Below are 22,540 nucleotides of genomic sequence, written 5' to 3' on the forward strand. Positions count from 1 at the left end.
GTTGCTCAAAGTAAAGAAGCATGCGAGGAGGAAGGCAAATTTTGGGAGTCTTGATCTGGAACTATGCATTGTAACAAGAAGTGACAATAGCTCACGCGCCCCGAACCAGTAAAAACCTCACCTAGACTTTGAATCCTCGTAATACTCCGGGTAGCACGTCTTGTAGCCCAGAACATACCGACCCCAGTACGCCGCACCCCAGAGCAGCAAGCGACTCAGGACCTTGCCGAGCCACTCTGGCGGGATGGGCACCGCGAGCGGGGTATCAGCCGCATGCAGAAACACCATGAGCTGGAAAAAGCTCGGCGCGGTTCCAGCCCTCTTGCAATCGTCCAGATACCCAAAGAAGTTCCTAAAAAAGCACTGCTCGCTCTCGTACGACTCGGGCGTGAGGTGTATATCGACAACGAGGTCCTCGACGTCGCTCGCGTTCTCGAAGCGGTGGTACCGGCCCGCCTTCACCGACGCCTTGGACTGGGCGCCAGGCTCGGCGGAGAGGGTGGCAAACGGCTCCGAGGACAGGCCGCGGTAGAAGTTGCCCCTGCCGGACTGGACTTGGAAGAACTCGTCCTGGTGGATGTGGTAGTGGAAGGGGGGCTCGATGATGGACGCGCCGTGGGTCTTGGTTGTCGGTGGGATGCGGTGCGTCATGATGTAGTCCGAGCCCGGCGCGGCAAAGGTGACGGATGCGCGGCCATCCTCGTAGATGATGGGGTTCTTGGTCGCGTTGTTGGTCTTCAGTGGGTGGGCGGGTCGGAGGAACGCGAACATGGCGGGCGGGCGGGACGATGCTCAATTGCAACACGGGACAAGGGCACAGGTCTGGGGTTGCTGTAAGCTAGCCGCCTGGCCGGACCGGCAGAGGCTGAAACGGACGGAGCATACCTACATATAGTTGGTGAAAGGAGATGTCGTCAGCTGTGATAGTTGCGCGATTGATTGTGCTGCAGGGAGCGCGTAGTGACAAGGTGGGTACTGTAGGGCGGATAGCTGGGATTGCCTTCCTTTAAGCTCTGTGTTTAGGCTCAGCTGCGTTGAGGACCCCACAAACTCCTCCAGCTATAAACCCTGTAAACCTCCAGCTTTCAACAATTAAACGAGCTCCCCTATATTGTTGGCGGTTTGGCGGGGTAGCTCAGTAAGCACTGTCTGACCGTCTGAATAATCTTCAACAAGAAGGCAATAACACATGAAGCATTACCCACTTACAGACAGGTATTGTACTACTAAATTTGACCATAAAGATTGATCGAGGTGATTGAAGTCATAGGGAAATTTGAGATGATCACTATGTCCTCTCAAATGCACATTAGGATCGCCAGCCCGTATCCGTCATCAGTAAGCCCCGCACAAGCCCTGTACTGCAGGTCCCAATCGCATTCAGCCAAGGCAGCTCAGCTTCCCAAACACAGCTGAATATTGACGCACACTAACGAACACGTGCAGGCAGAATTGATAGGGTAGGAGAGCCATGTATTGGGTTGAGTAGCGCTATCTAGCCAAAAGAGCGCGGAGGCTCTTTTATCCTGCTTTTAACGCTAATTTAGCGCTCGCTATCATGTAATAACTCGATTTATCGGATTATCTAATGCGACATACCCCCCAATTAACCCCTAATATTATATTAGGGATTAATTATAACATAACCCAAATACAGCCTTTTTAAACCGTATTTTAAATACGTATATTTATTTACAAAATAAAAAAAAAATAATATTAAATAACGGTAACGGTATAAAACGTACCGCAATCCGATTTTACCATTATATTAAACGTGGGCGGTAAATTACCAAATAATAGTTCCGGATCCGTAATATTATACCTTTTATTGTATAAATAGTTATAATAAAATCGAATACAATCGTTAAAAACGTTTTTAATTTATATAAACCGTTCGCGTTTTTAATTTGTAATTTTAATTTTAAATTTTACTTTATATTATAATAACCAAATCGTAAATAACCCTTTTACGTTTACTGGTTTATATACGTATTAATAATATCGTTATAATAATTTTACAATAATAATAATAATAATAAAAATAGGTTATAATTTTTTTTTACCCGCGCGTTATATTACGCCATACGTAATACGTTACGCGGTATATTCGTTAAACGTTTATTAATTTATTAAATTTAATATCGTTTTTTACGCCAATTAATAAAAACCGAAAGGTTTGCGCCTTTCGGCGCTTTATTTTATAAATTTTCACTTTTCCTATACTTTTAATTAATTAAACGTTTTTAATATAATATATAAACGAAAAAATATTACAAAACGCGCCGTTTTGGCGATAACGTTAACCGTTTCGCAAACCGAAATTTATTTAATATAATCCCTTTTAATTTTTATTTTATAAAATATTTTTAATATTTATAAATAAACCAATATTACCGCCGCCGCCAAAATTACCGCCAAAACCGCCGCCGCCGACGATATTACCGCCGCCAAAACCGCCGCCGCCGCGTTTACCGCCGCCGCCGTCGACGCGATTTTCGCCGCCGTTACCGTACCGGCCTTTACCCCTATTTTTATTTTTACCCCTATTTTTACCGCCAAAACCGTTCGGGTTTAACCCAGCGAAAAATTTTCGGACGTAAATATTTTCGTTTTTAATACTTTTTTTACGCGTTTTTATTATTAATAAAATATATAAAATACCGGAAAAAAAAAAAAAAAAAAAATAAAAAAAGGGTAAAAATAAGGAAAAAAAAAAAAAAACCGACGATTCGTCGATAGGTAAAAATTTTTTTAAACGTTCCGTAAATATTTTTATTTTATTTTTTTCGCCGGTTTAAACTTTTTTTTATATTAATTTTATATATTTAATCGCGTTATATTCGCCCCCGTTATATACGTTTTAACAATTTTATAAATCGTTAAATATTATATTTTAAATACGCGAAAGCGTATTTATCCGAAATTACGACCGGTTTATACGTTAATTAACCGGGTATACGTTCCCGCGTTTGCGAAACGCGTTTTCCGCGTTATTAAAATTACCGGGGCGGGTATATTTTTTTTTTTCCAATTGGAAAACCTTTTAAACGCGCCGCGTATAAATTGGGCCAAACGTTTTTTATTTCGCCGCGCGTCCCCGTTAAAAAAATCCAATTTTTTCGGAACGTAATTATATATTATTTCCGGAATTGGACCGAATTTTAAACGAAAAAATTGGCAATTTTTTAAACGAAAAAAATATTTGCGTTAACGTCCAATATAAGGGCGTTTAACGTATTTATCGTACCGTAAAACGTATAAACGGTATTATTTGGTAATATTTAAATTACTTTTAAAATGGTTTTCGTAAATAACGTACCGGCGGTAATAATGGTAATTATAAACGGTTAATTTATTACGGGCATTTATTTTATAACGTTTTTTAACGGCGTTAGCGCCGGTTAATAAATTTTTTATTAAATGGGCGGGTTTTAGCCTAAATTATTATTTTTATATTATTTTTTATATTATTTTTACGCCGGTTTTTTTTTTTTTTTAAATAAATAAAAAAATACGTTATACTATTACCGTACTTTTTATTATATTTGTAAATTTCCTAATATTTTATATTATACGTTGTAAAAGTTAAATAAAATTTTAAAATATTCGAATTTGGCCATAAAAAATAATTTAGTAAATCCGTTTACCGGTATTAAATTTATTTCTAAATACGTTATTTGGAAATTGCCACGCGCGTATTTTTATTTAAACCATATATTTTAAATATTTATATAGCGCAAATTAATATTAATTTGTAAATTTTTATCGACTATTAGGCGAATAATTTGTTTATTATTACAATATAAACTCCAAAGCTAAACCAAATTTAACTATATATCGCGGAAAATTTTATTTAGGGCTATAGTTTTTTTACCCACTTTAAATAACGCGTATAATTTAATTTTTATTGTTAAATTCGTTACCGTAATTTGTGTAACCGCCCTCCAGTTAATCGCACCCCCGAATAGAAATATTACGTATTTTTTAAACGATTTTCTAATTTTTAAATTATTATTAAAAAATGCGTTATTCGCGATTAATAAGTGTTAAATTAAAGGGTTAACCCCGTATTTTATATTTAAAAACCTCGATCCGTATAAGTATTATAATACCCGTTTGGTTAAACGTTTATACAGTAAGTTTAAATTGGTAAAAAACCGGGAAAAAATAAACGCCGCGTACGTAACGTCCGGTTTAAATATAATAATAATATATAAAATAAACCCTATTATTTCCTAGTAGGTTTTTATTTTTTTTAAAATCGCCTTATATTTATATATTGGAATAAAACCTTTTGGAAACGGTATTGGAAAATAGCCTTTATTTTTTGTAAACCTAAAACGCATAGCAATTCTCTTAATATAAAAATCGTATAATAATATAACCGTGCGTTGCTTTTTATTTCGCAATACGCATATACCAAAAAATTAAAAAAACGGTCCCTAACGTAATTCGTATTTGGCCTTAAACCCTGTAATTACGGTTTAACCCTTTTACGTATGCTTTTTGGAATATAAAACGATTATATTATCTACAAAAAAAATTATTATAATTTTACTTTATTTTAATATGCATATACAGGGCTTATCCCCAACGGGAGTAAACCCCAAATGTTTAAACGTTTGTAACAGTTTTTCGTACCAGAATTTGGGTGATTTTCTTATTCCGTAAAACGTTTTTCGTAATTTAAATACTTTATTTTTATTCCCAAAACCCTCGGGAACGGTATAATAAATTGGCTTATTAATATTAAATATTACGTTAAAAAACGCGTTGTTTATATTTATTTATATTATTTTAAAATTAAAATACGCCATAAACGCGAATATTAATTTAAAATTGCGCGCCGTAAATATCGTTGCGTAAATATTTTTAAGCGTATTAGGCGTTTATTAATCGCTTTTAACGATTAATCGAACCTTATACCGTTTAAAATATCCGTTTTTATCGAATTTGTACGTAAATATTTATATTAAGGGGATTAGCTTTATTTTACATTCCGATTTTAATATTATTTTCCAGATTTGTTTATTTTCCAATATAATCCATTTTAAATACGCGGTTTATATAAATTGCGCGTGGTTTGGATATTAAATTAGCTTTTTCCACGTTTTAAAAATTGGTATTAGATTATCTCGGTATAATTTTACTTTTAAATTAGGCTTTTTTTATTATATAACCGTTATAACGGTTTCGTATAAGGTTTTATGGTTATAATTACCGTTTTTTAACGCGTTTTGTTAATCAGGTAAAAACGTTGTAAAAAACGTTAACCATATTTTAAAATTTGGAACAATTATCCGGTTTAAATTATATATTTGTTTAATTTATACGTTTATATTTCCGTTTATTTGTATCCTTTTTATTAAAAATATAATATTTGCAAAATTTATACCTTTATCGTTTCCCGTACGCCTTTTACGTTGTACGTTTCCCCCACCCCGTTCTTTGCGTGGTTTTATATCCGTTTTTAAAGCTTTTATTATAGGTTTGGAATTACGTAAAAATCGTTTAAATTCGTTTAAATATTCCCTACTAACGTTTTAAAATTTTGGCGTTAGGGTTAGCTATTTCGTTTAAACGTTTTTGGAATTTTGCCATTTGGGGGTATTTTTACCCCCTATTTTAAATTTATCCGGTATTGGATAATTTTACGTTATTTTTTCCAAAACGAAATCCGGTTTTTAGGCCGGGATGTTTTTTTCGGATATAAACGTATTAATTCCTTTATTAGGGGGAATTAATATTTCGGGTAAAAATTTTATACCGTTTGGAATACGTATTCCAAATTCGGTATTATTATCCCCTATTTTACGCGTTATTTTATTATTTTATAAAATATTTATATATTTTGAAATTATTAAAATATATTTTTTAAATTCGTTAATTTTTATATAAATATTTTTAAGCGGTTTTAATTGGTTAACCGTTTTGTTTAAAAAGGGTCCGTTTATTATATTAAATTTTGTTAATATTATTGGTTTACCGCCGGCGTACGCGGTTACCGTTTTAACGCCCGGATTTTATATTTTTAATACGTTATTTATAATTAAATTAAAAATAAAAACGCTTGGATTTGCTGTAAAATTTGGCCTGTTTTTTAATAGGCCTAGGTTTTTAATAATCCCTTTCCTTAAGGTTTCCAATTTTGGATTATAAATTTAATTAATTAAAAATTTGTATTTATCGGTAAATTTCCCTATTTTTTTAATTTTTTATATTATCCTTTGGTAAAAACGTAATTCGTTAAAACGTACGTTACGTAAAATAATAATTTTGTCGAACGAAAATACCTATATATGGTATATTTTAATGGCCCTATAACCTACCAAATACCCAATATGGGTTTTAAAATTCGTTTTAAACATTATTTTATTTATATTTTTTATTTTAATTGGGTTTAATACGTAAATTTTGCAATTATAAACGTAAATCCCTAACCAATTTAGGCGTAGGTCCTTTTTTAATTTAATATGTAATACAGGGGTATAATATTTAAAAAACCGTTGAAATTATACTAATAAAATCTTATTGGGGTTAAAGCCCTTTTTATTTATTAACGGGTTTATATTAATTAAATAGGCTGCCGTTATAACCACGTTAGGCTATAAAAACGTTAGAAGATTAGCCGTTATACGCATTTTAAACGCGCGTATAATCACCTTTTGTCCTAAACGTTTTATTTAACCGTTAGGTTTGTGGGTATTAATTGGGGGAATTTTTATTTTAATCCCCATATTTAAATAGTATTTTTGGTAATAAGTATATTTAACGTAGGTTATAAAAATAGGTTCGTTATCGTAAAAAAATTTAGTAATTTAAAGATTATATTACCTCGTTATTTATTATTTAAACCCAAAAATAATAATAACGAGTTCGTTATTAATTTTCCCGTTAAATAGAACGGCCGTTAAACGTTTTATATATTCGTTTTTAAATAATAATAAATATTTTTCCCTTATACCGGATTTTTTAAAATAAAATAAATTTAGGTATATTATATAATAGGGGCGGTAAGGTTTTTTCCGAAAACGTTTGGAAACCATTATTTTTTCGTACGTTTAGGCGTACGTTTTATATTTTAAAAATGGTAATTTTTTAATTTTTATACTTTTAGCCCGGTAAATTAACGCTTTTAACGTTTTCGGACCAAAATAGCCGGTTTTTTTATACCAAATTAACGAATTATTTTTTTTTTCGTCGAACGTTCCCATAAAATTTTTTGATAATATTTTAGGGGTTTTTATTTACCCGTTAATTATTGTAAAATTTATTATACCGGTAAAATTTATAGGTATAATAAATGGAACGCGCAGGTAATTATTAGGTAATTTATATTATAGGAAAATTACGTTATTTCGACGTTTTAACCTATATACCAAAATATTCCTTTTAATATTTCCAATACGGAATATATAATCCAAACCGCTATACCATACGTTTTTTTTTTAAACGAGCTTTTAAAATAATATTTACGTAAAAATTTTTAACGTAAGCGACGTTATTAAATTTTAATACCGTCCCGTTGGTAAAAATTCCTTTTATTGTACGTTTATTATAAATAATAATTTGTACGCGTTATATACCGTATAATATAAAACGCGGATTATTTTTTTTAAATTTACGTAACGATTTTGGGTTTAACCGTTTTATATCGTTTACCAAATATATCGAATAGTAATTATTAAATAATATATTACCATAATATTGGTTATACGAAATGTTTATCGACGTAAAAACGCTAATTCCGTTAACGTTATACGTTTAAAAGCCTGGGAAATTATTTTAAAATTTATTATAAATCGATAGGCAAGCCGTTAAAAGAATTGTGGCAAAGTTCCTATTTATATAAATTAATTTATTATTTCCGTTTAATATATCCCACCTTTCCGGAATTATACCGGCCGTTACGAATTTGGTTTTAAGTTTTTTTCAGCGTTTTTTCCGTAATTTTTTTCGTATTTATTTGCATTTAAATGGAAAGGGTAATTTGCGGAATTTTATTCCGGGGTTTTTCCCGGTTAAGGCGTAAATTAAAACGTAATAATTTTTTATTTATTAGGGGTAACGACGATTATTACCGTAAAAGCATTTTTAAATAGGTAATTTCCTATTTTTATCGTAATTCCGCGCGCGAATCGGTTTTAAATTATATTTTAAAATGGATCTTTTAAAGGTCGCGTATAATTTAGCGAAATTACGCTTTCCACCCATTAAAGGGTTAATAATATCGTTATAAAATACGCCCCTAAATTATTTAAAAACGTAATTTAAGGTAATAAAATAATTTGGTTTATTTAATTCGTTACGTAGATTTATAATTTATAAAGGTTGAAAACGTTTTCCGGCCTATACGAATTTCCGAATTGCTGTATTTCCTTTAAAATTAACGATTTGGTAATTGCGAACTTTTTCGTAAACCGAATCGTAAATTTTAAACCAATTCGCTTTATTATTTATAATACGCGTTAAAATTAACGTAACGCGGTAATTTTTAATCGCCTGTTTTTTAACGTATAATTTAAAGGGTGTAAATTTTTGTTATAATATTTTAACCGTTTTTTAAAACGTATTTTACCCGTTACGGTACGCGGTAAATAAAACCGTATTAAAATAGGTTAAATCGGTGTTTTTAATAATTTATTGGTATAATAAATTAACCCGTTTAAACTATTTTTTTATATAATTGTTTAATATTTCGTTTTTTTCGAAAATTTTATCTACGGCGTTTTTTATTTTAAAAAAAATAAGGTTTGCTAATTTAATAAATTTTTCCAATATTTTTAATATTGGCTAACCTTTTTCGTAAAACGTTTTTACAATATTACGTAACGTTGTTTTTTACGGAATTGTATTTATATTTTACAATTTAAATTAGGCGTTATATTTTTTAAATTTGGCGTATTTAAACCGTTCGGTAACGGTTTTTATAAATTTTTCAAATATTAAAAACGGTTTATCGGTTTGTAAATTCGGGTTTATTAATTTTTATATACGTAAAATTTCGGTATTTTGGCGGTAGGTTTTAAACCATTTTGGCCACCCTGTTTAAAAGTTAAATATTATAGCCGATTTTTGGAGCTTTTCGTTGGAAGTTATGGTAAGTTTAATGGGTTTGGGAAAATAGGGGCTATTTCCGGGAATAATCTTTAATTTGTAAAAAAAAAAAAAAATAGTTATTATAACGTTATTAATATAATTTTTAACGCAATTTGCGTAAAATAAAAATTACAATAATTTACTATTATACCGGGCTTATAATTAACGCATATTAACGAATACGTGCAGGCAGAATTAATAGGGTAGGAGAGCCATGTATTGGGTTAAGTAGCGTTATTTAGCCAAAAAAGCGCGGAGGCTCTTTTATCCTGCTTTTAACGCTGATTCAGCGCTCGCTGTCATGTGATGACTCGATCTATCGGATTATCTAATGCGACAAATATCTCCACCCCAACGTACGTAGTACATGCCGGAAATATTTGTATTATTTGTAAGTAAAAAAGCAAAAGACTCGCATCAATATACTTCAATCCTGTCAGATATCCGCTTCATCAACCTGGCCAACACGCCCCACCGTTCATTATCCCTCAAACTCTCCATCCCCTGAGCCGCCTTACCAAAAAGCGCCCACACGGGCAGATACTTCCTCTTCCTCCAACCCTCGGTCTCGTCATTGACCGCAAACACGCTGTCGAACGCCAGCCTCATATTCTTGCTTTTCCTCAACGCCACAACCAGACCCCGAGCGTCGCGGTGCTGGGCGCTGTCGGCCGGGTGTCTGTCGCGCAGCATGATGACGCACTGAATGATGACGCTCGCCAGGCCCGCGGCCAGCGCCATGCCCACCGAGGAGCCGTCGTGGTAGCGCACTTGTGACGCGCCGCGAAACGGGTTCCACGCCTCGGCGACCTGGTTCCCCGGGAAACAATAGCTGATGCTGTCTGAATCCTCCAAGATGGGGTCGCCATGGCCGTATTGCATGGCACCGCCGATGCGGATGATTTTGCTTGGTTTACGGCGGAATGGAAGCGTTTCTCCCGCGGCTATGTCGTCGCTTGCTGAGCAGAACATGATCACACCGGCTTCATCGGCCTCATCGATCGCTTGCTCCAATTCCCTGATTGCCATCGCCTGCCTGTCGATTGTGACCGGGTTTGGTACTCCAGCTTCGGCTCTGTTCCTCGCTGCATTTGTAGGCATGGTTAGCTCTTGCTTAGCCGTGATGCTGGTCTTTGTTCGGATTGTCCACGACATGGAGATGATATCTACTCTGCGGCGGACAGCGCAACGGATCGCCTGGGCGGCTGCCTCGGGTAGATGATGCGTGTCCCTTCAGGAGCGAGTTCATCCCACAGCTTCAGAACCGCGAGAGAAACCATTGGGTTAATACGGGCAATCATGTTGGCCATGATGGTCCCATGGCCCATGATCGTGTGGTTCCAGGGCCTTTTGGCCCCGTTGATGGACGGGAAAAAGGAATCACCGGCAGCTTGGACTCGGTTGCCGTAGGTATCTAGGTCGATGACATCGATGCCGTCATCTATCAAGGCGACCTTGACACGTTCAGTCTCATTCGTGGACCGCGGTGAAAGATGCGGATAAATTGGACTGATTGGTATCGTCTAATCTCAGAGCATCTTGCGGAAATGTTCCATATGCGTGACCCATGTATGTTCTGTGTTGAAATTTGCCCTGTGATTCTCGGCAATACTGCTAGCCGTCTTCTTTTGGTCGGCTGGGTTGGAGCTAGGCGTCCAGCCGGAAGTATCGTCGACAATGTTGATCTCAGGCTTGTCGTCTCGTCTAACGTCATTTCGTAGTTGTTCAAGCATTCTTTACATGCGGTTACGCAGCTCAAGACCCTAGGATTCACGCAGAAAAGGTTAGTATAGTCCACCGGCTCACTGGCCTCAGAGTAGCTTTCGACAACTCAGGGGCTAGGAAGCGCTACTCACAGGGGAGCAGTGGATGGTCACTTTCTCCACGTTAGCTTTGTATAGTCTTGGTATCCCTTGAGAGCTTGCCCACCCATGCAGCACGATTTGGTTCCCACTCCAGTACAAGTGAACATTTTCAACTTGTGGTGAACGAAACAAGATAACACTCGTGCTGAGGTCTGCCTTTTTCCAGTCCCTAGTGCAAAAAGAGATTGGCAATCGATCTGGAGATGAAAGAATAAAGAAGGGGTAGTGCATACCAAGTCTCGACCACAATGCTTTGAGCCGAGGAACGAGCGTTGTCACCCATTAAATCTTGCGAAATAAAACTATGAGAAGACTCATCAAACACCTTTGTCAAGCTCTGGCCTTGGTTGGCCCGAAAGAACCTGTCGCCCATCCAGTCTTCCCCTCTTATTGCCTGCTCTATGGCAGTGTCAGAATGTGGCAGAGACGACACGTCATCAACCTGAAGGCTCATGATTCTCCTCACGCCATGAGGGTAAAGCCTGTCGAAGATAGGGACAAGCGAGGTCGCGCCAGGCCAAGGATTCTCCTCCACGCGACTATGGGCACGGCGGGTGACACCCTGGTTCGCCTTTGGGTAGGTCTTGGGAGCCTTCTTAGTGGTAGAAACACCATTGCAGTTGTCCCCAAGATGCGAGAGCTTAATCTACCAGCTACCCACTCAAGAATGAGCCTGACCTGACTGTCAAGTACGCAAAAGCTACTTTCTAGACTAGTTCTACTACTTTGCTTTGGTTTACTAATATATTCAATACTCAAACTAGTGTGGTTCATGTTACATGCTTATCGTCTAACGATGATCTTGCTAAAACCCGAGCCCTCCTTTCGGAGCATATCACAGGGACCAAAATGAGGGTGTACAAGTTTGAATACAAGATTCAAAGCCTTGCGTCTGTGGAACTCATCCGGGAATCACTTTATGAGCAAGCAACACGACTGCTTGATGCATTGCTACGCCTCAGTAGGCCTGGCTTGGAGGTGAATATTGCCAAGAGCGCCTTTTGAACCCGTTCAGTCTGACATGTGACAGTCAAACAACAAGCACGCCATTGTTCTAATAGGACATGAGCTCGGTCGATTCTGGTCAAAGAGGTTTGAGTTTATCCTCTTCATATTATATATGATGCTCAAAGTCTGACCGTATATCACCAATCGAAAGGCCTTTTCCTTGGCTACTGTCGCTACCTCTAAGTACACATGGATATTTTGGCACACACCACGAATAGTAAGCTCGCCCCTTAGTCCACGTACCAAGAGCTTTGAGGACATGGTTAATCTTGTTGCAGCTGGTTGCGTTCAGACAACATGGCAAACTACCATGCTTTCCAGCACGATCGATAGAAATCTTGAAAGAAACGATATTTGAGACAACCGGGCTATTTGTGCGATGCAAGGCTACAATATGTCGGCAGATTATCAGCCTCTGGAATTGCAACCCCCACGCTACTTTGGTCAATTAATATCCAAAACTGACATGCATTTGCGACTGACATATATAAGGTTTTTAGGGCTATTGCCTTGGCCAATACGAAGCCACATTGGGTATATTTGACGAGATCTTATATCCCCATGACGAGATTTCGTCGAAAGTCAACCTAATCGCCATTCTGAACAAACGATTCAGAGGTAAGCCAAGCCCGCAGTTGTTCATGGCTTGGACTGAGGTTTTTCCACGGTGAAGAACTAACATTGTTTTAGACCTGCTGGACTGGTTTGCCGATCCAGAATGGCTGCCAACAAAAACAGCACTCATGGCCTTGACGTCTCCGCTCTTGCAGACAGAATGCTTGTTGGAGTCCACGCGTCTCCCTATCTATGGAAACCCCAGGTTCCGCCAGTGGCCGCTGAGCCCGGCGTAGATATACTGCACCTTTGCGGCAGTTCTTTCTAGGCCACTAGGAACCTAGCAGATTTAATACTAATCCACGGGCAGCAGGACTTCCGCATATGCGGGAATATGTGGTTCAAGAATGTTTTTTTTTTACTCGTTCACTTTCAATTCCAAGGACTCACAACGGTCTTCTATAGCAGCCTTACTACCATCCCTGCGAATCAATGCATGGCAACAACGCGCTCGCTGGTTCCAGCAATCAAACAACATCAATAACCTCGAGTGTTGCTTTCTCTTCCAAGATGGTTCAAGCCCTACATCATGCCTATCAGTTCTGGAAACTATTTTCTGGGTCTTTCCATATGAAACTACAGTTCTTTTAGTGCTTAACGGCTATGATGACTGTGATTCAGACAGTCGTGAACTGCTCATTGCATTCTTTAGCCGCATGGCGGCACGAATGGAAAGGCGATTGAAAGTTTTGATCACAACAAACAATCCAAGCTGCGTCTTGGATGAGCTTTTGCCATGGCCCAGCCTTGATATTGATCCTACACCTGACAACAACGCCAAATTTTGGTAGCCCAACGGACTTGCAGGTTCTCGAAGCCACTACGACTTTGGCTTCAAGGAAAACTGGTCGCACTCGTCACAGTAGATCTGTTTATGACACCCAAGCCCTCATCGCACGTCTCACAATGCATTGTACTACTGCAGAATCGAGGGCAAGCATAGAAAAACGCCAGAGACGACTAGAGGGACTTGAGGCCACATGCGGTTGCTCGGTCATTGGAATGCTAGAAGCTGATATTGAGTGGCCACGGAACCCAACTCGTCAAACCCTATTGCAATTTTCCAGTAGAGCAGAGGCGCTGAGCTTGTCCGATACCCCGGAGTTGGTTCTTGACCGGACTCTGAGATCCAAGGATGGACAGGATGGCCTGATACTTGTCTTGGGGTTGATCCTGTGCGGATTCAGGCCAGTGACTCTGGAAGAGCCATCTCTTCTTCTGGCGTACAAGAGAGCATTTGAGGCGAGGCAAGCCGACCCTGGGGCTTCTGCCGACTCGATCACGTTACAGGTAGCCCAGTGTAATATACACAACTGGCTGCACGTGCTTGTGGACTTTGGCCGCTGCCAGTACGATACTGTGACGATAAGACCTGAGGTCTCCAAGATCATCAAGCTGCATGACCATGGCACAACATGGATTTGGAGTCAAGCTCGAAGCATCTCACACCAATCGATATCTCAGTTTTGCATTGCGATGCTTACTTTACGTAGCACTCAGAATGAACTGACTGAGAGGGTCATGGCATATGAAAGCTTTTGCAAAAGTTTACGGCAGAGGAGCTTTGACCACACTAAGGCTGTCACTCCTATGGATTTTGAAGGTGACACGGTTCTCGGGTTGTTGGTGCAGTCTCTCTCGTATCATTTGTCCCAATTTGACCCAGAACATATCGATAAGGTCTTGATTCCAATTGTTTTTGACAACGAGAAAGACATCTTACTTAAACCCTGGGCTCAGGCATTTTGGGCAATGAGCGACCCATTTAGACGTCAAGGGTCAGTCCCCCAAACGCCAATCACTGTCCTAACAGTGATAGGCTTGCTCAACTACGGGAAAGCCCGAGAGGCTGCACGGAAAAGATGCTCTGAAGATACAGAGTCATACAGCTCAATAATGATCGAATGCCTTGCCGCCCAGGTAGCCCAGAAAATCACGTTGAAAAAAGAGGCTATGCAAGAGTTCAAGTCGGATGATTTTATAGTATGGGACAGCCAGCAATCAAACATGGAAATGACCCTTGCTGCCGCAGTTCGAGCTGGTAACCAAGACTTTGCTCTCGAGTTGGTAAAACTCCTCCCGAAGAGTTCACTATTCAGGCCGGAACGTCGAAGCACTGAAGTTGAAGGTCACAGTGTTCTGTCTCTGGAAGGGCTCGTTGATGATGGATATTTGCAGTCGGCTTCGCCAACGAGTAACCCTTTGACAAGGATTCTCTTTGCAGCTGCCTCGCAAGATATGGACAAGCTTATTATGCTATTGCTCAACCACAGCTACAAGCCGAAAGCTCGACAGGAAAAAGCTGTACTTGGGCCAGTCCTGCGTTTGGCAGCTGTTTTGGGCCATACCAGAACTGTGGTAGTCCTGCTGGCAAATTCCGAGTATATTACCGACTCGGCAGAACGTGCCATTGGCCTCGAGGGTGCGTCCATAGCTGGACATCTGGATGTGTTATGGGAAGTTCTGGCTCAGCATCCAACCATCATTGATTTCAGCCGCCTGCTGAAAGCATTGCGCTTTGCAACACTACACGGCAACTGGGAAGTGATCTCCAAGCTTTTAAGATGGGTACAACGACGAGATCCCATTTATGATGACTTCAAAACTCAAGAATATAATCATAACGACAGACCTTTGGCCATAGCATGCGAACTGGGCTGTTCAAAGTCACTCAAAGCCATCATGGCGGCCGGAGAAGACCCGAGTTCAATCGATACAGATGGCGTATGGTCACCTCTCAGGCGCGACATAAATTATGGACGCAACCGCGATTGTATTCGCTTGCTACTGGGATACAAAGTCGATCAGCCATTTAGCACATTTGATCTGCTACTCCTTTGTTATGCAATGCCACCCTCGCTTTGATGTGAAGTCACTTTTACAGATGGCTGACTTCCTGGTCGAGAATGGTATGGTCGTCGATGCGCGCAGCTCAGCCAGTAACATGAAAGCGTCGATGGTGGCTCGCAGAAAAGAATTGGATCCACCCACCCTGCCAGTCATACGATGGCTTCTCGATCAGCGAGCCGATATTGATGCGGGCATTGAAGAAGGTTGGGCACCACTGGGACACGCCTTATGGGCAAAAAACACCGATGTCATCAAAGAGCTCCTCCAGCAGGATGCGAAGCCAAAAGTCAATTTTCTGGGACCGGTATACTAAAAAGGGCGTCAAGTTTACTTATCGCCTCTTTCTCTCGCATGCAGCCACGGAGAAGATGGTGTGGCTGTGAAGCTGCTTCTCCAATCAGGGGCTGATCCGGACGTCGTGCAAGCTAGAGTCCCATCATCACCTTTGGCAGAGGCACTTTACAAACAGTCGGCAAAAAAGCCTCGAATGCTCCTAAAGGCTGGGGCAAGACTCGATATCGAGTTTGAGCACGGGAAGAGTATATTACACAAGGCTATATCGTCAAGCCCAGAAATCATGAAGATAATTCTTAAGTTCCGCCGATTCCTCGATGTTGAAAGTCGTGATCACAATGGTTCGACAGCCCTCATGGCCTTCGGGAGAGAGAGCAACTTAGACTGCATTCGATTTTACTTCGGGCCGTGGCTGATTACAACACAGTGGACAAGGGCAATAACTCGCCTCTGATTCGAGCTGGACATCGAAAACTCTGGCCCATCTTCGACCTGCTGGTTGCACAGCCCAGTTTGAACGCCGAAATTGTTTCTAGACAAACAGGCTCAGCTTTACAAGTCCTGTGTGGCTATGCTTCGTCTGACTCAAAGGCTCTGAACGCTGTGCATACTCTTTTGGGCCTTGGCGCGGACGTCAATAACATGTGCCAACTCTTTCTTGGTACACCACTCATAAGGGCCGTGTTTGTCCTGGATCATGAATCTAGTGGATCCTACCAGCGAGAAAACCTCGTACGGCTGCTAGTTCGCAGTGGTGCCGACGTAAACCTTGCCCCCCAAAGGTGCAATGCTGGACGCAATTGCAGCGGCGTCATTCAGCCCCACCGTGAACATTATCAGCTTCCTCATTGATGAAGGTTGCTCTGTTGACAAAGCCCGAGGGCCCATGGGGCGGTTGCCACTGCATTATGCTGCAGCCAACGGGTTGGGGAATTTTCAACTGCTTGAACATGGAGCAGTCGTTCAAACAACATGATGCATGGGACAAGGAGAGCAAGCCGGAGAGTTTACGCCACTGCAGTTGGCAAAATTGACTAACCAGTCGCCTGAGATAATCGCACTGTTAAACTACCCGTCTGTGGTCTCTGCAGATGTTGTCGATTTTAGCAAGAAGGGAGAGGACGCGGAAATGACCACTGAGGTGCCCACCGAACAGTTGCCCTGCCATAAGTGGAAGAAACATAATGTTCTATGCGATATTTGCGATTCCGTAAGTTATCAACACATCTTGGCAAGATTGAGCCGCACGAGTTTACGGTCCCAGAGGGCGTTGCCGAGTTCGAGGACCTGGCGTCAGGGGTGTGTTCAGAGGCGAGCAATGAGGGGAGCAGCGACGGAGCTTCCGATTCTCTTGGCGAGGATGACCTGGACCTCGAGGATCTCGACAGTGACGACGCTGAGGGATGATTTATGTGGCAAAATGGGGATTTTTAATTTCTGCGACTTGTTTAGAAAGCCGTATTTTCCTTTCCTTCATGCCAACACAAGCTGGAAGCTTTGGTAAAAAAGACGAGAAAAAACAATCACAAAGTCAACACAAAAAGTATGCTTTCGCCCGGCACGGGTTCTTTGCGGCGTGTGGCGCCCTAGTTTGCTCACGCGTGCCTTTTAGGCCTCGTCGGTGCGCCACGACGGGCGCTCCCGTTCGTCCTACCCCCTAGTGGCTAATTGTGTTCTTCTCTTGGCGACCTCAGGGATTTTGACGTCGGTTCTGGGTCTTTTTTCTTTATCATTTGTTTCTCTCTTTGTTCTTGCTCAAGACTGCTAGTCTGTTCGGGGCCGAGAGCTGGTGGGCCAACAGTGAACAAACTGTTTCATGGTTGTGAGCGATGCGATGCAAAATTTGTGTGATCTCCAGGATGAATTTTTTTTTTCGATAAGAAAAAAAAAGGGTAAGATTACTTCGAGACGAAGTTTGGTTGAACTAGAGTTTAAGAGTTAAGAAAAACAAGGTGGCCGCCCATTGATGTACAACGATAGCGGATGATACGAATGAAAATTTCCCAAGAAAACAAAGCCCGCCTGCAGAAAAAAAGAAAATATGAATAAGACCCAAGCCCCCCTCAAAAATATACAAAAGGAAAAGAAGTAGCAACAAGAGGCGACCCGTTGAATGCGCAGGTCTCGCAAACCCTTTTGAGACAAAAATAAAAATAAAATAACTCCTGCTTCCTCAGCACGTCTCCCTGGTCGGCGTCGGAGTGGAGTTGTAGACGTCCCACGACTTCTCGACCGTGATGGCGCCCGGCGGCGGGTAGAGCTGCGGTTCGGAGCTGCTGTCGATGGTCTGGTGGTACCTGGTGGCGCGGGACTGGACGCCGGCGGTGGAGGCGGCGTAGGACGAGAGCGGGATGAGCTTGGAGCTGCGGACGCGCTCGTTGGAGTGGCGGCGGTCCAGGAGCGGGCGCAGCACGGGCACGCAGCCCAGCGTGATGCCCATGGCCGGCTCGATGAAGCCCAGCAGCATCATGGGCAGCGCGTTGTAGGGCGGGTCGGACGGGTCGTAGTGTGCGAGCATGTAGAGGCGGACGGCGCCGATCACGCATGTGCTGTTTGGGGGGGTGGTGGAAATGTTAGTGATGGGGGGATGGAGAGATGTATATAGAGGAAATGCGTGAGGGGTTACATACACAACACCTAAGCTGAAGGCGCCGAAGAGGGCGAGTTTGAGGGATCGCTTGATCTCAAGCGTGTACAGGTGCGGCATCGGGAGGAGGAGCACGATAAAGTCGGTCGTGAGGCTGATGGATGCCGTGGCAATCCATAGCGCTGAAATGTCGCCGCAGTAGCCGTCGGCGATGGTCTTGTTCCAGAAAAAGTCGAGGGGACGGCAGATGGTCAAAGATCCAATGGCCATGATGGTGGTGCTGTATCGTTTGGTCAGATTCTGGTCGATAGTGGGCTTCTATGCAGATGTTGGTGACAATAAAAAAGAACTCACCAGGAGATGACAAGAGCAGTGGCGCAGCGAGCGGCAATGATGAATGGGCGCATGGTAAAGATCTTGCAGTAGAGTGCCAAGATGGCGACCTTGGTGAGGGCGAGATTACCACACCAGACTATCGACATGGCAAGGAAGTACTAATAATTTGTGAGAATTAATATCCAAGCTTACAAGATGAGATATTTGTGAACATTGTTGAGCGGATGATATTTACCTTCATGAACCTTGATTCACCAGGCACGATGCCGAATCTGGTTTCGATTTCCTTGGCATGGAATCCCATGCCGCCGTATATTACGGCTGTTTCCCTCACAATTCAGGTCAGCTTGATGCCTAGGCCGATGAGAGAACCGGATGTCGTACCTGAGATATTAATCCCCTGGTACCCGAGAAGAAGCACCCATGACGACAGCACCAAGTAGTCATCCAAACCCAGCGCCCTCTGGTTGATCCGACGGGCCATAAGCCGCAGCCCAAGCGATGCTGTGGCAATGAAAGTAAAGACCACCGCCAATGCGATAAAGGCCTTTTGCGAGACGGTCTCAACGGGGAAGACGAAATCCATGACGGGCGGATATATGGGTTTGGAAACCCTTCTCGAGAGATTCGATGCGGGGGCGGGATTCGGATGAGATCGACAAAGACGTTGTTGGAGTTCGTCGGGCTGAATAGGAAAAGCAGCGATCCAAAAAGAAGAAAAAAGAGATATCAATAATAAGAAGCAAAATCCGTAAAAGGCCTGCTCTGCAGCCGGCGAAAAAAAGAATCGCTGCTAACAACCCAGACAAAGACTTTCCCGCCAAGCAAACGTGGCGGCGCCCCAGGGCTGTATATTTACTCTCTACTTATGGCAGAAACCATCCCACTTCTCTTCCTGGGCCCCATTTCCGATTTCGAAAATGCGTGTCATTCATAGTTACCTTGAGACCCAGGGCGTGTCGCCACGATTTTTCGGGGAGAGGAGGGGCTTTGCGGGTTCTTTGCGCTTGGACTGCCACAATATCCACAAAGGTAGCCACTCTGATAGATAACATACCCAGTTTTCTTTCTCTTTTTTTTTTCTTTGTATGCTTTGCGATTTTACAAGTGCGTCTTCTCGTTCTTTTCAGCTCTTACTTCGTACTACTCTACAGTCTTAAAATACAATTTTAGTGCTTGAACTAGACCAATATGGTCTGGAAGTGTAAGAGAAACTAGGTCTAGGTCCAAACTAGACTAGTCACACTCAGCTATGACAATGGCGTTTGCTTTCTTTTTTCGTAGGGCCACCCCAACCTTAAGAAAGTTCAAGGCCAGAAAAAAAAAAAGAAAAAAGAAAAGAAAGGACTAGATCTGGCCGCACGCGATATTCCCCGAGGAAAAAAGATACTTTTCATCTTGATCTAATCCCACCCTTTGCCGGCTCATTACTCGCAGTCGAGAATACGTGCCCTGATTCACGTTCGATATCACATCACACCGATGCAAGGACGATGCTTGTCAGACTCGTACCACGGGGATACCGGATGTTAAAGTGGTTCATTCTTGGCGGGTCTGTCGGACACAGACACTCACTCTCTGGGCCCCCACTGGAGCTGAATTGTCGGTAAGTCCCACACCTTGGGAAGAGATATGAAAGCAAAAAAAAAAAACCATAATGCAAGCAATCAGCTCCCTTGGCAACTGCCTGTCCCTGCCCTCACCGGTTCGCTTACGATATCCGGACAAATCAAAGATACATATGGGGTAAATCTCGGCGTCCAAGTTCTCTCCGAGGTCATATGGGCTACTTTGAGAAGTATTTTGGAAAAATAGAGTTCAGCCTACCACTCTGTATGTAGTGTACTCCGTAACCAGGTACCTGGTGTCGCCTAAGCATTTGTGGAGCAACAAGAGCTGTCATCCCTGCATTAGCCGTCAGAGCTACTGCATTGTTAATGTCAGCCTGCGGTACAAATTTATGGGATGACAGAGCCCACCGGTAGATCATTCGTTATTTATGCCTTCTCTATCGTATAAACTTGGCAAGACTCGTTAGGACGTTAGGAATGTTTAAGGCATCATCTAATGCATTCCTAGTAGACGGTGCAACGCAACACTACCATTAACACTTTTTTAATTCTGTGATTGGAATAGTCCAATTAATGCAACCTTTACTTTTTTTTTGAGTTTGAACAATAACCGGTACGTTCCGCAGTCCACCTTATCATCAGATCTGTCTTTTTATATTAAACTACATGGAACAAGGTGCTTTCCTTCAGTAATTAGCCTGGTCTGTTACCTTAGTAGTGAAACCATTGTGCACAACTCCCCAGTTTTTAATGCCTTGCTCATCTTCGCTATCCTCCCCTTACCCACCAAAAAGTTCATATATCAAATACATACTCATTTATTCATACTGCTGAAAAGCTTCGCTCACTTTCGCTTGTTTAGGGCTGGCAGCTTCCAATTACTGCTGATAACAAAGAGGGTCAGAAGCGGACCTGCTGGTCCGCCTGGCGGGACGAAACAAAGAAAACAAAAGAAAAAAAGATTTCAGCCGCTCAGAACTGCTAAGATGAGCATCGAGCCGCTATTGTCCTAGCGAACTGCCGAGGAACCGTTAGCTCAGGCCGTTTTCTCTTCGCTTAAGTACCAAGGTAACATTGAATATATCCATGCCTACAGGGTCCACCCTTGATAAACCGGATCTCATAACGAAGCACGCTGAAGTTACCATGCTTTTCGGTCGATCGCTTGCCAAATTCGGTTGGTCCTATCGTCTCCACGTGGTAACGCGTGCCCACCCCGCGCCCCTAAAGACAAAATAACACCACTGACAGTTGTTTCCAAGTTCCATCTTCGTTGTAAAAAAGAAATGCCCCCTGAAGCCTTACCTTTTTAGGGGTTCCGTCTTTTCGCGATCCTTTCCCCGAAGTCCTGTGCTTCACGAGTCGTATGCGTACCAGATTTATTACGAATTTTAAAACTATAGCTAGTCAGACCCGAGACTTTACGATGAGCCTCGGCTTCACCGGCAGCAAAAAGCTCATGAAAGAGGAACATGAATGCATGGCCAGGTTTCCCAGCAAAGCCAGAAGCTGAATAATAATTAACCCCACACAATTATGTCTTTCGCGTGGCTGCATGGATACTTCTGAACCCCCCCACCCACCAGTATACCTTGTGTTCAGTGGTCTACCACGCCGCCGTTTAGAAATCTCTGGTACAGGTCTGAGGTTCCCCAGAATTAACTCGTCGCCATGCCTTGGCATCTTGAAACGCACGTGGGAACTTGATTGCAAATCGCCTTGAACTGCAGAAGACTAAGTGGGCTTTCATCCTCCCAGCAAACAGCTGTTTCTTGGAATAGTGGCTAGAAGTCCAAATGATCAGCGCGTGGAGTTGACTATTTTCTTTTGATTTGTATGTTTCATAGCACTTTGGTCTTTATTGTGAGCGAGCAAAAGGAAAACAACAGGTGAACGCTTGTGCATAGATCACTCGATTCAGACCCGGGAGATTTGCTTTCGGCTATGTCTCGGTAAGGTCAATAGGCGGAAAAAAAACCCCTTCCTGGGTTAATGTCGGCAGCGGCCACTCGCCTTGATTCATGTTTCTTTTTTTTTCTTTCTTTTTTTTCGATTTATTTTTTGGGCTAGGTTATCGATCACCCACGATTCCTTAGCCAGCACCCTTTTGTGGTCTGGTCCACCCAGTAGCAATCTTCAAAGACACGTATCGCAACCTTTTTGTTCGCTCTCCTGAAATAATCCGAATCCTAACCGCTAACAGCCATTCATTATCCCAGGCACCTAAACCTAACCACTGGCTGCTGTTGGTAATAATATTGGTGGTGGTACTACCAGTGGTAGCGGTACCACACGTATAGACTGTGTGGTTGAGA

General features: G+C 41.7%; 8 protein-coding genes across 8 annotated transcripts; 3 read left to right on the top strand and 5 right to left on the bottom strand.

Moving 5' to 3' along the window:
- Positions 1–117: 117 nt before the first annotated feature.
- On the bottom strand, positions 118–771 carry PgNI_06523 (uncharacterized protein; the record flags this gene model as incomplete). Its single annotated transcript, XM_031126546.1, has 1 exon — positions 118–771. One exon carries the CDS (start codon positions 769–771, stop codon positions 118–120), a length of 654 nt encoding a protein of 217 aa, XP_030983322.1.
- Positions 772–1,290: 519 nt separating this feature from the next.
- Positions 1,291–9,876, top strand: PgNI_06524 (uncharacterized protein; the record flags this gene model as incomplete). Its single annotated transcript, XM_031126547.1, has 2 exons — positions 1,291–1,338; positions 9,640–9,876. The coding sequence occupies 2 exons, from the start codon at positions 1,291–1,293 to the stop codon at positions 9,874–9,876; spliced, it is 285 nt and encodes a 94-aa protein (XP_030981760.1).
- Positions 9,517–10,200, bottom strand: PgNI_06525 (uncharacterized protein; the record flags this gene model as incomplete). The annotated part of the gene is made up of 1 exon (XM_031126548.1): positions 9,517–10,200. One exon carries the CDS (start codon positions 10,198–10,200, stop codon positions 9,517–9,519), a length of 684 nt encoding a protein of 227 aa, XP_030981761.1.
- Positions 10,201–10,265: 65 nt separating this feature from the next.
- Positions 10,266–10,832, bottom strand: PgNI_06526 (uncharacterized protein; the record flags this gene model as incomplete). The annotated part of the gene is made up of 2 exons (XM_031126549.1): positions 10,266–10,622; positions 10,665–10,832. The coding sequence occupies 2 exons, from the start codon at positions 10,830–10,832 to the stop codon at positions 10,266–10,268; spliced, it is 525 nt and encodes a 174-aa protein (XP_030981756.1).
- A 547-nt stretch (positions 10,833–11,379) lies between these two features.
- On the top strand, positions 11,380–11,758 carry PgNI_06527 (uncharacterized protein; the record flags this gene model as incomplete). The annotated part of the gene is made up of 2 exons (XM_031126550.1): positions 11,380–11,541; positions 11,729–11,758. 2 exons carry the CDS (start codon positions 11,380–11,382, stop codon positions 11,756–11,758), a joined length of 192 nt encoding a protein of 63 aa, XP_030981758.1.
- Positions 11,759–11,915: 157 nt separating this feature from the next.
- On the bottom strand, positions 11,916–12,411 carry PgNI_06528 (uncharacterized protein; the record flags this gene model as incomplete). Its single annotated transcript, XM_031126551.1, has 2 exons — positions 11,916–11,965; positions 12,216–12,411. Coding segments are annotated over 2 exons (246 nt in total), but the record flags the coding sequence as incomplete, so codon positions are not given.
- A 1,178-nt stretch (positions 12,412–13,589) lies between these two features.
- PgNI_06529 (uncharacterized protein) lies at positions 13,590–17,138 on the top strand (the record flags this gene model as incomplete). The annotated part of the gene is made up of 5 exons (XM_031126552.1): positions 13,590–15,311; positions 15,472–15,640; positions 15,839–16,072; positions 16,159–16,463; positions 16,947–17,138. The coding sequence occupies 5 exons, from the start codon at positions 13,590–13,592 to the stop codon at positions 17,136–17,138; spliced, it is 2,622 nt and encodes an 873-aa protein (XP_030983127.1).
- A 766-nt stretch (positions 17,139–17,904) lies between these two features.
- PgNI_06530 (uncharacterized protein) lies at positions 17,905–19,240 on the bottom strand (the record flags this gene model as incomplete). The annotated part of the gene is made up of 5 exons (XM_031126553.1): positions 17,905–18,280; positions 18,362–18,598; positions 18,673–18,812; positions 18,890–18,975; positions 19,039–19,240. 5 exons carry the CDS (start codon positions 19,238–19,240, stop codon positions 17,905–17,907), a joined length of 1,041 nt encoding a protein of 346 aa, XP_030982520.1.
- Between the last annotated feature and the right edge of the window lie 3,300 nt (positions 19,241–22,540).

This window comes from Pyricularia grisea, chromosome I (genome assembly GCF_004355905.1).
Source record: "Pyricularia grisea strain NI907 chromosome I, whole genome shotgun sequence".
In the NCBI taxonomy this organism is placed as follows: Eukaryota; Fungi; Ascomycota; class Sordariomycetes; order Magnaporthales; family Pyriculariaceae; genus Pyricularia; species Pyricularia grisea.